Source organism: Triturus cristatus, chromosome 3_1, assembly GCF_964204655.1.
Source record: "Triturus cristatus chromosome 3_1, aTriCri1.1, whole genome shotgun sequence".
Classification (NCBI taxonomy): Eukaryota; Metazoa; Chordata; class Amphibia; order Caudata; family Salamandridae; genus Triturus; species Triturus cristatus.
The window spans coordinates 231,100,236-231,115,142 of record NC_140583.1 but is presented as its reverse complement, the minus strand read 5'-3'; the positions used below and the strand labels follow the sequence as shown (position 1 = coordinate 231,115,142).

Below are 14,907 nucleotides of genomic sequence, written 5' to 3'. Positions count from 1 at the left end.
GAAATTTGAAATCCTACTATGATCATAAAGAAGCAACAGGTGACCCATTAGAAAGCAAATAGAAGAAACCTGTACAAACTCTTAATTCATATGTATCTCAGCGTGAGCACCATACAGAGACATTAGGAAGAGATGTAAAGATATACTATAGTAAAAATATGCTATAAACTAAGATGAATTGAGCATACATGGGGACAAGTTAAGCCATAGTCCGTTAGTGCCACTGTAGACATTTAGGGCACGAATAATCAAAATTGCAGTTGAGGGACACCCTGGTCGCAGCTGACAAAAGGATGTTGAGATAGTCTTTTGGTGGACTGCTTGGTAGTGGATGATGTTTTGAAGAATTGCTATGCTTGAGCAGGTAGACTAAAACCTTCGGTGAGATGCAAAGAATCTCCTGACAAAACGTGGCGCTGTGGGAAAGCGTTGCAATAGATATTTTAGGTCCCGCTGACAGGTTGGGCTCTAGAGAGCCAAACATATTGATATTGGTAGACTACCACACTAAGGGCCATATGTAGGTAGCTAAATACCGGTCGGTAACGGCCTAAATTCGGTAAATATCCCGTTACCGACCGGTATTTAGCTATTTGATATGTAGGGGGCATATTTCAGGATTCAGTAATTTACCGAATCGGTAAAATTACCGATTCGGTAAATACCGAATCCTGAAATGATATGTAGGAAACACTCTAATGAGTGATGAGTAGGAATTAGAAATCGATATTTACCACCAAATATATGTTGGTGATAAATACCGAATACCTTGCAAAACGTGATATTTTGCAGATGTGAATGTGCCATGTGGCAGACATACATGCCCTTAGGGCATGTATGTGCGCCACATGTGCACACATGGACGAATCAGGGGTGCAACAGGGTGTCAATGTGACACCCTGCCACCCATGATACTGCCTCCCCCATTACCGATTCTGTATTTACCGATTCGGTAATGGTAACTGGCTTCCCATTCATTCCTATGGGCCTCCTGGCCCATAGGAATCAATGGGAAGGTATGCCTCATTACCGAATCGGTAAATACCGATTTATATTTACCGACCCTTTCCGATTCAGTACATTTTACCGATTAATTACCTACATCACATTTACCGATTCATAAATACCGAATCGGTAAAATGCGGTATTTGTGAGTCGGTAAATGTGAAGCTACCTACATATGGCCCTAAATGTTTTATCGTCAAAATAATTGAAAATGTGAACACAGACCATATCGGTGGCATTATTCAGGCTTAGGCAAACTGCTTGGTTGAAAGGATAAATCACTAGTTCATAGAAAGCGTCCAGTTGTGATTGGACAATGGGCTCCCGTTGCTAAAGGAATACAAAAAGTTGTTTTGCCCATGTATCATAACACTCCATTCAGTAAAGGGTTTATCACTTTTTTCTTCTCTAAAGGGGCGAGAATCAGGTAGTAACGGAATCCCTTGGTTTCCCAGTCAGAACTTGTGTACGTGGGTGAATGGACAGACAGTAAAGAAGGTGGTGACTAATTTGCAATGGAAATCTGCAAGAGATTTCAGTGTCAGTAAGGGAGTAGAAGAAGATAATGTCAATGACTGGTTGTTAAGAAAGAAGGCATGATTAAGAAGGGGGACAGTAAATTGTCATGAAAGCTTTCACAGGCTATCTAAGTTAGTATAAACTATCCTTAAGGAAACATGTAGGAGCGTTGCTGATGTAGTTTGTGTAACGATTGAGAGATGACTAATTTGCCAACAAAATGTATATCCTACCTAAGCATGCGTAGAAGTAGCAAGTTTCTGTAACAGAAAATTATTTTTTATTATTGCGCATTATTAACAATAGAAGTTGTATTGTCACTTTTTTTTGTGCTTTTTTGTAATGTGTATTGTTCGTAATTGTAAGCTGGAAGACTCCAATTTAGCTAATTTGAGTACCCTTGTTCATAGCTGCACACATGAGCTCTCTGCTGTTGTTTCAATAGACCGTTAAACGTTTTCTTCGAGAAAGAGGGTAACGAAGACACTTTAATTGCCTAATTCATTTGCACCCTTCAGTTAGAAATACTCCTCCTTATTTTAATGCCCAAACGATTTGTACCCAATGTACTTTGTGTCATTGAGCTAACACAGAACAAGACATTCTTTGGTATTACGCTAGAGGGATTGGTGAGCTTAAAGCTCTCTTCCGCAAGGATTCATTCTTGGTTTGCATGGAAAGACAACATTCTGCTGAAAGAAGTTCCTTTTATTAATGTCTCCATTTTGAATGTAAATTCATCTTAACCAGGAAATAACTTCAATTTTTTTTTAGCTGGGTCCCTGTGTGTTCCTCAGCTGAGTGAACTCACCATAATAAGGACGCTTCTTGTAAAGGAGGTACTAAACCACCTTTGTGTCTTAATTTTCATTACACTAAAATTAAAGTGTCTTTTGAGATTGTTTAAAAGAATTGTACCAGTTGCAGAAATGTCAGACCAGTATTCCTCTTGTAAGCAATACTACTAAATGCACCGTCCTGCAAAGGTGCAGCTTTTTGGCCAGGAAGTTCTTCAAGCCTTTTTTTTGCTCGAAGCCTCAGCTGTAATATGCTCTCTATTCCTTTCAGCATTTTGGGACTGCGGAATCTGTAGTAAGTCAGTTGACAACTACGAAAACAGCACAAAAGAGTAAAGAAAATAGAAGATTTATGATGTATCTGCTAATTTCAGCTGTTGATCTCTCTCCTTCACGACACACACCCTGCCATCCTCTCATAAAGATTAATCAGGGCCCCAACTGTTCATGGTAGACCCAAATTTATTGTGTTTGTGAAACGTGTTTTGGGATGCATGAAGCGGTCCCTTGCTCTGGCCCTTATGCAAACACAACAAAATTAGAGTCAAAGCATCTGTTTTTTCCAGGAGTCCCACCCAGTTTTGAAAAGGGGGAGAACTACCAATAATACTGAAATCGCAGTAAAGGTGTTTTCATTCTTTAAGCTCTATATTGTATGTCTACTTCTGAACTGGTACTCAGTGTGACCAAACTATGCTGAGAAGCCTATGTATTGGAATCATCAGGGGCTTGATATCAGTTAAGTTAACCAATATACATGTGAATCATGTCAGATGAGTAAATCGAGGAAGCTGGGGAAGAAGAGAAGGTACCAGGACAAGTATTGATATTTATAAGGGTTCAATCGTATACAATTCAGTTATTGGCGTCACTCCAAGTCTAGTAAAGGAGAGGAGGAGAACTAGTTGTATCTCCATGTTTATTCAGAGTCTTTTGTGCTTGTTACAAAACAATATTGTTGTTAGGCACAGCCAACACGTGTTTTGCCCCCCTGCGGCCTGCAAGCCAGGGCTTTTTCAAGGCATTATATCTAAGAGACTGTAACGCAAAATTCCTGTGGTGTCGAACATATAATAATCTAAATTGCGTCGATAATCAGGCAGCCAGATCCGGTTGGAAAAACCAGCAGAAATACAGAGGGTATTCCGAAAGGGAGTGATTTGTAACTCCTAAGCGTCTTTGTCCATACTTATCTGTCGACCTAAGCTTAGTAAGAGTAGGCCTCCAGCAGAAAATCTAGATGACCAACTTCACGTATGATTCCCCCAGTTTATTAGTAATGTAGTGCCTGGCTGGATCCATGACAGATGATCAAGATAACAGAATAATGTAATTGATTTCAACTGAGTTCAGTTTAGATTAATGGTATGTAAATGTACCCTTTTTGGATATTCTAAAATGTTGCATGAATCTGGCTCGCTTGGACCTACCTTAGGTGTCCTTGCTTTTCAACAATTGTAGTTTTCACTCCCAGATTATTTTCACCATTGATGTTGTGCCACGTAGATAAGAAAATGGGGACATTAGGGTATGTCACTTGGCAAAAATGATTATTGTGATGGAGCACCAGATTAAGAATTTGTTACCATAGCACAGAAGTAGTATGTAAACTGTAAGGATGTTCACCCTGTACATAACATTTAGAGATATGCCTGTTCCACATAAGAGGCAGGAAGGAGATTACAATGTAACTTTCTCTCCAGAAGGCTTGGTTGGGTTTTGATATGTCTGTATTACAAATCTCTACCAGGAGCCTGTTTCATAGGAGTGCTGCTGTTGGCACTTTACTGCTTGTAAATGAGTTGCAGGTAATCTGGAAAAGCCTTTATTGGTGGCTGAGCATGCTTAGTGAACTCAGTGTTGGATTTCAACTCAAAAGCTCGTCAGCTAAATAAATAAAACTCACATGACAAACATTTGCTATTTAACTAGGGTAAAGTATGTAATCATTCTTATGTGTTATTTCTGTTTAGGACCAACTTTACCTGCTGGTTACAGACCAGGGATTTATTACGGAGGAGAAGATTGTCTGGGAAAGTTTACACAATGTAGATGGGGATGGAAATTTCTGTGATGCTGATTTCCATCTGAGACCACCATCAAACCCAGATGCTGTTTATGAAGGACAACTAGACCAGATAGACCAGGTAATTATACCACCCACCGCCATATTTTAAGCACCTCGATTCCAGTGTAATTTAAAGGATATTCACAAATAGGTCTGTGACTGAACTTGTTAAAAACGTTTGCTACTCTTGTCCACATACTAGACATAATTTTGTTGCTTGATGTCATGACTGAATACTTTACAGATTTTGGGTTGTAAGTTTTGTTTGTTTATTGTACTGTATTGGTTTGCAAGCAGCTCTGCATATGATCTTGCAGTTGACCACTTAATTGCAAAATACATTCTTAGTACAGACTAAGAGAAGAGAGGTTGAATTTGAGATGTTAACAATGCAGTATACTATGTTTCAATATATTTGGCAAATTAAAGATAATTCTAACCTGTGTGGGTCTAAAAAGGCCCTCTTTGAGAGGACTATTCCTTTTATACCCCCACTGACGGTGCAACTGTCACTTAGATATACCCTAGTCACTGTTATATTACTAAATATAAACCTATGCTCCATGATGCAACTGTTGTCTAGTTCAACTTTCAGCTACCTGTGTCTGCATATTTAGGCTCATCTGAAAAATCCTTCCCCTACTTCCCTTTAAAGCCAGACAAATCATGACCCAAGGCCTCATATTATCTCGTCTAGATTTTGGGAATGCCCTCTATCTGGGGGGCCCCCCAGGCTACTCTCAATAAGCTTCAGGTCATTCAGAACTGTGCAGCACGAACTCTTCTGCAGATTCCGCGCCATCTGTCAGTAAAATCAGAACTAAGGAAGCTTCACTGGCTTCCAATCAGGGAAAGAAATATCCTTTAAGAGCCTATGTATTGCTCATCGCGCCTTCTGGAAAACGGGCGCCACCATCAACCACTCCCTGATCTCTCCCCACTTTCCCACTAGACAACTCAGATCGGCTTCCATGTTCCTGACCACGGTGCCAAAAAATTAAGAGAGCCAGATCCGGCGGCCGGCTGTTTTCTTACAACTCGTTCAAACTCTGGAACTCTCTCCCCCTTCACCTACGCTCAGAATCTAATCATCTATCTTTTCGAGAGGGGCAAAAACGCTGCTGTTTAATACATCAGATTAGGTCCCCTCTTCGTCTTACGCACACACAGCTGTATATAGCGCTGGGACGCCTCAGGGTAGCCATCGCGCTTTACAAATGCTCTTTTCATTCATTTCATTTCATTCATTCATCTCAAAACCAAATGCTTTCAAATTATTTTGTAAGTTTATCTATTTATTTAAGCACGTTGTCCATTCTGCAGGCATGAATAACTGAATTGACGTTTGACAGGGGCTACTACATAAAGATTACTGTAATATATTTAAAATGGTTACATCGGAACTTAGTCTAGCATAAGAACACAATTCATATTTTGAAGCTACTAATACATATTGATTCTAAGACCTTCATTTAAAAGTAGCCTAATGAGCTGCATACAGTAAACGTCCAAGCGGGATTCCTACCATACAATTTCCATTTTCGCCAAGATGGCAAACACTGTCTTGTAAGAGTTTTTGAACAAAGAATAGTTGGCGGAGAACTCATCTCATTGGTTGCAGAAATAAAAACAGGTAGGCAAAAGATGGTGGCTACTCCTCAAGTCACCCAAACCACACATTCAAGGACCATTATTTGTCTTTTTAAAGGGGCTGAATCCCCTTCACTTAACAGCCCAGGTTCTGAAGTGTAATAACCCATTGAGCCAGAGCAAACCAAGGAAACTATGTAAATAATCAGGGGACTCATTATTTCCTTAGTATGACAAGAATGCTTTTTTACAGTTTATTTTATAGATGGCTCTGTTGAAGGAAATAAACCAATATGATTCAGTTTGACTTTCTGCATTTTACACAGTATCTTGACCCGCTCTAGGACATAGGAGCCTAACAAAGTAAGACCATTTTAATGATGGCTGTAATAGTTCTACCAGCGACCTCAGATTTTGTCACTACAGAACTGCAGGAATAGAGCCCAGCTCAGATCCACAACATCGCTTCAAACCACTTATCATATGGCTGATTGTGGGAGAAGTTCAAGATCTAGTTGATACAAGATACCTCTTCTTGGATTCCATGTAAGTTTAATAAATCATGTTTGAAAAGTTAGTTTTATTTGCCAGGAAGTTCTAAATTACAATCCATCAAATTCAACCTTTACATTTGAACTTCAAAACTGGAAGTCCAGTCCTGATATATGCATTCCTCCTACTCAAGATAATAACTAGTTAGATTCTCGTATAAAATCATTCCATAGCATTTCTTTTTTATTTTTTTAGTTTTTACTGCCACCATTTCTGGCTAAATAGGATGTCTTTGTCAAGAACCATTTTGCATACCATTCAGGACATTGTAGAGTTTGCTGTGGTTGCCAGTAGTTTGTCATCCGTGATCTTGCTACTAACATGGAAATGTTGATTCATCGCTTTTCATGTTCAGTTAAAAAATCTAAGGAGGCCCACTATCCAACTAATACAATCTTTGGATCATGGCTAAGAGGTGCATCCTATTTAGACACTCTATATAAAAAGATTTCTCCGCAGAATTTTGTGTTGGTTGGGCAGACATGCTAAATGCAACCCGTTTTCCCCTTCCCTTGCAAAACAGCTAAACCAATTAAACTTAATTTTCTGATCAATGCAGCAGTTCTGTATCTAAGCCATGTTGTAAAGAAAGCCAATCGTCAGTTATTTGCTTCACCAATTGTGTGGAAACGCAATGCTTTTGCAGGATTCTATTGTTAATGCCTTTTTGTGTTTCCTTCTCCCACTTTTAAGCTATTTGAGTATGTACAATTCCTCAGCTGCATCAATAGAGACTAGGTTAGTCTTTTGGACATAAAGTATTTTGGAAAATTACCACTAGAGCCATTCTCCCAGGCTTGTAAATATTTCCTCAAATGCAGGCCTGTGTTTCCACCTTCAGCAACAAAATCTGTTTTTTTAACAATGCATAACTTCTGCCATCTAGTTATTTCTTTTTCGGTAACCTGTACTGCTGCAACAACTTAATCCTCGAATCTTGATTCAAAGTTGACAAAAATGATGGAGCAATTTTATAAGTAATTTAGACAAACACAAAATATTATTCAATTTAAATTCTGCCAGGGTATTGTCGTGTAGTTCCTATACAGGATCTGCGCGTTTGGATAACAAACTGTGGGATTGGTGGTAGACTGATTCTGTGCACCCCCACCGGATACGTTAGCCTATCTGTATTAGGTAGCTCACAGTGCCACTAGAATCTCCTTTTATTGGGGAGAGAATAGATTCTGGCAACCTCAGAACATGACAACCCATGAATCGTGGAAACAATAAAATACCTTTCGCTCAGTCACTCGTGCGTACTTATTTTGTCTCACAGAGATTCACAGAATAAACAGGCTGGGCATTTTCAATAAGTATTGAACAGTTGTTCTAGTGTAGAACAGATGATCTGCAACAACCATTAGACAGTAGCAGAGATATAGGATTAGCAATACTACGAAAGTAAAAGGATGGTATAGTTCTACTTTCTTGCAGAAATCATGAATATATACATGTACATAAAACACATGATAAAAGTGTGTACTACTACGATGCCTCCCTAACTAGATGTACCTAAATGTAGCTAGCATCTGTGTAGGTGCTATGCCAAGAATCCCTCTAGGTTCTAGTCAACCCCATTACCTGAGAATGAGAGAATATGGGACCCCGTCCCGGTCTCGAATTGGACACCCCGTTAGGGATGTTAGACCACTGATAGCTGGAGCATCGGCATGCAGGAACCTCAGCGTCTCTGGTCAGTGTGTCAGCCGGGAAGTCTCGGTCTCCTCTCCCTTCCTAAGCAAGATGTGCTGTATATATACCCATAGTTTTCCCCAGGTATCCTACCTTCCTGTGTCGGCCTGAAGGATGACGTTGGGCCTGAACTTTATACAGAGATATTATACAGGAGAAGTCAGTCCTGCTGTGCTTTCAAGAAGCCTCATGCATAATGTATGAGAATCGAACCAGGGAAAACCCGCGTTCTGAATGCAGTGTCGTATCTAGGTAAAAGGTCAGTGCCTAAGAACCGTTATTTATGTAATGTAGGGAAGAATATAGGTGAAAGGTTGCAATGATACCTGCGCATATATAAGGTACCTATATGGAATATACCAGTGTCCAACAGGAGATTATTATCAAACCTCATTTGATACACATGTAACTTCTTAAATCTGGAGCCATGGCGTAGAAAAGTAGTACTCATTTATATTTGGTAATCCAAGGCAACCTTCCAAGTGCAACAAGTTTAATGTGCGTAATGACAATAGGGGAACATTGTTCCCACCAAATGAATCAGGAGAGTATGCTTTTAACTTTTTAAAAACTTTTGGTCATACAGAATGTACTGGGTTGCCATAAACATTAAACTTAAAAATAGACAACACCGACATCTTAATTAGGGCGGCACCCCCAAGATTGATAAAGCTAGAGTAGAACTGCAATTCAACCAGCTTTCTTTAATACTGGTGTTTAATTAAATTGTATGTCTGCTTATTCAAACGTAAAATGAATCCCCAGATGTCTTTTGGGCTCATCATTGTGAACCTTCTATATTGCCTCCGGTAAAGCTTCCAGAAAGGTATGGCACCCTTTCTCTTTTCTTGTCCTATACTCTCAGGCAATTGTTTTTTAATTGAACTTACTGCCAAAACATTCCGTTGTTGCTTGCTGTATTAGTCTCACACATTAATTTTCCCAATTTATTTTTATATACTTTCTAGACTTTTTTTTACTTATATAGTGTTGTTTAAACACCATGTGATCCTCAGATTCACAGTACCTCAATCAGTTTTTAATTCCAGCTTGATTTCTTTCTGGAGTTTATTGTAGTCCCCATCAAACATATTACCCCAGGTCGCATTTTGTTCTTTAGACTCATTTATCCTAATGCATCTTGAATAAAGGGTTTAACCTTTCTATACGACATATCTGTTAACAATGTATTATATTGCTGAACTATCAGTGAAATTCTGAGAAGGTCTTGGTACCATTATCGCTTCTGATTAAAGCGCACACACTTATGCTGAATATATTTGCATTGTGAATTTGTCTTAAGTATTGAACCTATATTTTTTCCATCCTAAAGAAGGCACAAAGAGAAGGCTGACCACTTTAATGAACAAATGCCTCTAGAGAATTATTACATATATCTTTGTGGCCTATTGAGGCAAAATGATAATCAGTTGGATGGAAATTAGAGCCACGAATCTACACCTTGCAGATGTTTTTTTGTTCAGATACCCATTTATTATTTTCTCAATATATGAAAATATTGAGGCTGCTTAAAAATAGATTCAATAAAGGTAGCAAGTGCTGTAAAGTAACATCTTGACAGGTCCAATAACAAGGTAAGAACACACACTGATGGCAATTACAGGAAATTTAAAAAACCTAAAGAAAAATGTATGTTAATAAATGCAAAACTGGCATTTGGCACTATATTATAGCCTAAGATGCATCCTCATCTCCATTTTTACGCAAGGATGCATTTTGTGCTGGAAAAAAAAGCGCAACAAAACACAAGCTGTGCAAATAGCAGATGCCCATGTTCTGGCCATTCTCTTTGTTCGTTTTTTTTTTTAAAATATATTTTTATTATTTTAATTCAAACAACACAATTATAATCAATATCAGGGTAAGTGTGCAATCAGTTTAACATGCAATGAGGTTTAACTGTAGTTGAGGACTATCACACATATCGGACAGATACTCTTATCATAATAAACCGCACTCCGTGGGAGCTGCAAGCCATGATTCGCTGCAGCGCAAGATGCTAGCTCATTTGCAATAATCAATCCTGCCAATGAATTATAAGAGAAATACACCCTCTTGTCATGAACCTGACATTGCTAAATGCAATCTCCCTCCCCTACCTCTTATCCCGCCCCCCTCCCCATTGGCCTAACAACTATACACAGTTATTTGTGGTAACAAGTCCCAGCTGTGCTGGCATTAGTCAAATACAAAACATCAAGTAATGACACAGTTCTCTGCTGTAAGAGGTAGCTCCCATGCGGATAACCAACGTGCTCATCCCCCTAGAGTAGGGCAGCCCCTCAGGGCAGTGCATCTAAATCTTGCGCGCCCGATTCCACATCAGAGTCCGTATCTGGGATTTTTAATAACATTACTAGTGTCTCCCAGACCCTCGTCATCTCCAGTGCCTTTACACTATTAGTGCGGGTCGCCAACTGCAATCTCGTAGTCCCCTCCCATTCCGGCCGTTTAAGAAACTCGACTTGCCATCTCCGAAAACTAGGGCCCTTCTTGGCCTTCCAGTGAGCTGTGATTTCCCTCTTCACCAGCAGGAGCCCTAAGTCTATGAATTTACTAGTTATCTTGTTCTTAGTGGTATGCAGCAAACAAAGGCCTATAGTGGACTCTATGCCCCTACTTGTGACATCCTGCAAGAGTGTTACCACCTCCTCCCAATATGTTCCAAGCTGAGGACAGCCCCACATCATGTGGCAGAAATCTGCTCCCACCGTACTGCAGCGCGGGCACACTGCCGAATTCACATTAAAACACTTATAAATTTTTGCTGGTGTAAGATGAGCCCTGTGGAGTATAAAAAAAAGTGCATCAGTTGAAATCATGCGTTCCTAGTGCTTTTCCATGCTTGTGCCACGATTTCTCAGGGATGACCTCGCCTAAGTCCTCCTCCCATTTTTGTCGAAGCGATAGCAGTGGGGTTAGCCTCTTGTGTGTCATTCGTCGGTACAGGCACGTAACCACCTTAATGGTGCCAGCTGCCAGAACTACGTATTGACAAGCCATTGAGGTTGGTGGTTCTCTGAGCCCCACTTTCCAATGTGCTTGGATCGCCGTCATAAGCGCCAAATAAGTAGTCCCCACGGGCCAACTCATATCTGTCCTGCAATACCTCATAAGGAAGTACAGCGCCATCCTCGTTGAGATCTCCCGGAGTGAGAGAGGAGGCCGAGAGCGGCAACTGCTATATTATTCTTGAAAGCGTCTGTCTATTAACCTGATTCCCATCCATGCCGCCTGGGCCCCGAAATGTCCGTGCTACTGTCTGTGTAAGCCACTGCAACTGCGCCGCTAAATAATACGTTTCAAAGTCAGGGACCTCTAAGCCGCCCTCCGATCTCGGTCTCATCAACATGTTAAGTGCCACTCTCCGTCTGCCCATGGCCCAAAGGAACCCAACCACCATCGACTGAAGCTGCTTAAAAACAGAGACCGGAATCCAAATAGGCAGCGTCCTAAAATAGTAGAACAGCCTGGGGAGTGCTATCCTCTTTAGAAGGGCCACCTACCTAGCTACCGAGAGAGGAAGAGTGCCCCAAAACTCGATACAACCTTTAAGCCCCCTAATGGCCCTGCCCACATTGCCCTCCAGTAGGTTGGTTTGGGTATGAGAAATACAAGTGCCGAGATACGTCACGCATTGACGCTCCCATTGTATTCCCTGCGTAGTTGATGGACCTTCGGTCGTAGGCGCAGCAGGAAACGGACAAGTCTTTGCCCAGTTTACCTTAAGGCCGGCAATTGTACCAAGGTCTCCCAATAGTCTTTCCACTAAGAAGGGCACCCACCGTGTCAGCCAAAAACCTAAAGAGATCATCGGCATGAAGTGCGATATGATGAAGTTGCTCGCGCACTTGGAGCCCCGAAAAATGCAGGCCCGTCCTGGCCCAGGCTGCCAGCGGCTCCATGGCCAGGGCGAACAGCAATGGGGAAAGGGGGCAGCCCTGTCTCGTTCCCTGACCCACGATACAGGCATCCCACCTGTTTTTACCCGCGCTGTAGACTGGTGATACAAGAGAGCTGTCCAATCCACAAAATCAGCTCACCATGAAGAGGCAGATCCACGCAGTCGCCTCCGCCTGCTTCCACACCGTCCGCATGCTCAGAAGAATCTTCAAAAGGCCCCCCCCATCGACACATGGAAAACCTTCACTTAAGCCCTAATCATGATCCGGATGGACTTCGGCAATGTACTGTACGCAGGAACCTCCACCGAACTCCTAAAGAGTCTACAGACGATACAGAACTCAGCAGCCAGACTCTTCCTCAACCTACCCAAACGGACCCACATCACCCCACACATTTGGAACTTCCACTGGCTCCCTGTCCAGAAAAGATGCTAATTCAAAATATTGCCATGCCTACAAAGCCCTCCACAAACTTGGACCAGTATACATTAACCACCGCCTGAACTTCTGCCAAACATCCAGAGACCTGCGTTCCATCACCCTCGCACAGACACAGCCCCTCCACTGAAACCACAGCGGAGGCCATCCCATCTCCTACCTCGCTGCCAAATCCTGGACCGGCATTTTCCTTCATCTCCCAGCATCAGCCTCGCTGGAGGAATTCGGGAAGGGACTCCAGACCTGGCTTTTTGACAGAGCCCTGCTACCTAGCGCCTGGATACCCTCGCGGGCGATGAGCAGCGCTATACAAATACTGATTGATGAACTCTTCCATTCCTGTAACACAGTAAATAAATGCTTGTGCAGACATGCGCCTCTTTCTAGCTCCTATAGCTATGCCGCCTGGGGGTGAAGGGAGGGGTGGTGGGAATAATCACAAGGTGATAAATATGCAGTTAGATTGGGAGTAGGTTTCACAGGTGATGAGCAACAAGTTATATTTATGAACTGTGATGTGTCAGAGAACGGTATTCAATGCAATTATGTATATATAATTTCTTGTAAGAAATTATTTAGCTAAGAGTGTAATTATCCGGTAAGAGCTTTACTAAAGGTAAGTAACCTGTTTGTTTGGGCATGGAACCGAAAAATTGAAAATTCACTCTGTAGAAATGTGTTCTTAGTCTGCCCGGTGCTTTAAGAGTATTAGACTGATTTGAATAGACTAAGTACTGTTAGAACTGTTGAGGTAAGGATGTCCTAGTGGTGCTTGCAACTGAATAGTGATCCTGACCGCTACGACATCTCAGGAATTTTATTATGTTTGTTAGTGCACAGCTACCAACTGAACTGCAGTCTTGAACTGTAATTGTAAAACAATGCATTTTATTTCCACCCAAAAAAAGACAAATGTATTTTTAAACGCATGGTATGTTTTCTTAACTTAGTCGTATACCACATAATGGAAGAAATGCAAGATAAATAAACGGAGAAGCCTGAAAATTACTAAAAAAAATGATGTAATTATTCTGAATCAGATACTTGTTGGCTTTGCACCATTTGATTTGAGCAATAACTGAAAATGTTTTCTGTATAGGATTATTTGATTGCATTGTCTCTGCAACAAGAGCAGCAGAACGAAGATATTGACTGGGAGCATATCCCAGAAGGTATAAGTGACTTGGAGCTGGCCAAGAAACTCCAGGAGGATGAAGACAGACGTGCATCCCAATACTATCAAGAACAGGAGCAGGGCAATGTCTCTTCACAGCCCCAGGTAAACAGGAAAGCAGTTGCATTTGATAGTATGTTTGAAATCATAATTTCAATTTTAAATTTTCTCTCCTCGGATTTCTTCCTCCTCCTGTCCTAACATCCGATAAAGTATTACTTGCACCGTCTTTTAAACAGAGTGCCTTATTTTTCCATGCACTCTAGATATGGTAGTGGCATAAATCGTGTGTTTTGTTATTAAAAGACCGCTTGTGGCATATGATTGTCCTCCAATCATAATACAAGGTGGCAAGCCTGATCGCATAAACCTAGGCACTGGATAAAATGCATCTGGATTTGAAGACCAAGTACTGCACAGTTCTTTTTAGGTAGCACTCAGAACAACACTTGTCTTTACAGGCCTTTGTAAAAAGCCTACAGCAGCAGTTAAAACTGTTATGTAATTTATTTCCATGCAAACTTTATTCATCACAACCAAAGCATTAATTCCAAGATATGAGTGACAACTTAGTATTCTAACACTATCATCTGAAGCTTGAGCGAGGGATCTAGTGTCTATTGTAACCAGAGTTCAGTGGGTGACGTAACATCCTGAACATGTTCCCATCTATTTCCAGTATCACAGAAAAAAACTATTTTAAGTTGAAAATAGTTCAGATGCACAAATGTGTAAAATTATCTTGGAAACAGTACAAAAAGTGTATTAGTGTAAATACTGATAAAACAGATTGTAACAAAATCCATTATTGAAAAAGAAAACATTTCAATTCATTGTCGTAACCAGATGCACAAACTGAGGAATAGTTACTCTCGTCAGAGAAGAAACGGAGGCAGACCTAGTGCAAAGTACCCTGTAGGAATGAGATATGTTTCAACTCAATAGAAAACCTCAAATTATCACACAAATGAGCTTTCTGGTTACAAATGTACACATTCGTCCTTTCTATGGCTAACAAAACAAGGGCTTCTACAAATTCGCTACTATCGCAGCTTGTGTCATTTGGAAGAGAAAGTACCTTTACTTGGAATAAAGAACACAATCGATCAACAAAAGCCACTTAAACATCATTCAGGCAGTGTT

At 40.8% G+C, this 14,907-nt stretch overlaps 1 protein-coding gene and 1 long non-coding RNA gene across 7 annotated transcripts in view; one reads left to right on the top strand and one right to left on the bottom strand.

The window, feature by feature from the left end:
* LOC146859984 (uncharacterized) overlaps positions 1-14,907 on the bottom strand; it is a 566,738-nt gene that overhangs the window by 24,766 nt on the left and 527,065 nt on the right. The gene's annotated exons all lie outside the window — the stretch shown is intronic.
* MINDY2 (MINDY lysine 48 deubiquitinase 2) overlaps positions 1-14,907 on the top strand; it is a 522,239-nt gene that overhangs the window by 500,551 nt on the left and 6,781 nt on the right. The window contains exons 7-8 of the mRNA XM_085643751.1: positions 4,295-4,468; positions 13,690-13,869. Of these exons, the coding sequence (XP_085499877.1) occupies positions 4,295-4,468; positions 13,690-13,869 (354 nt within the window). The remainder of the gene's footprint in view (positions 1-4,294; positions 4,469-13,689; positions 13,870-14,907) is intronic.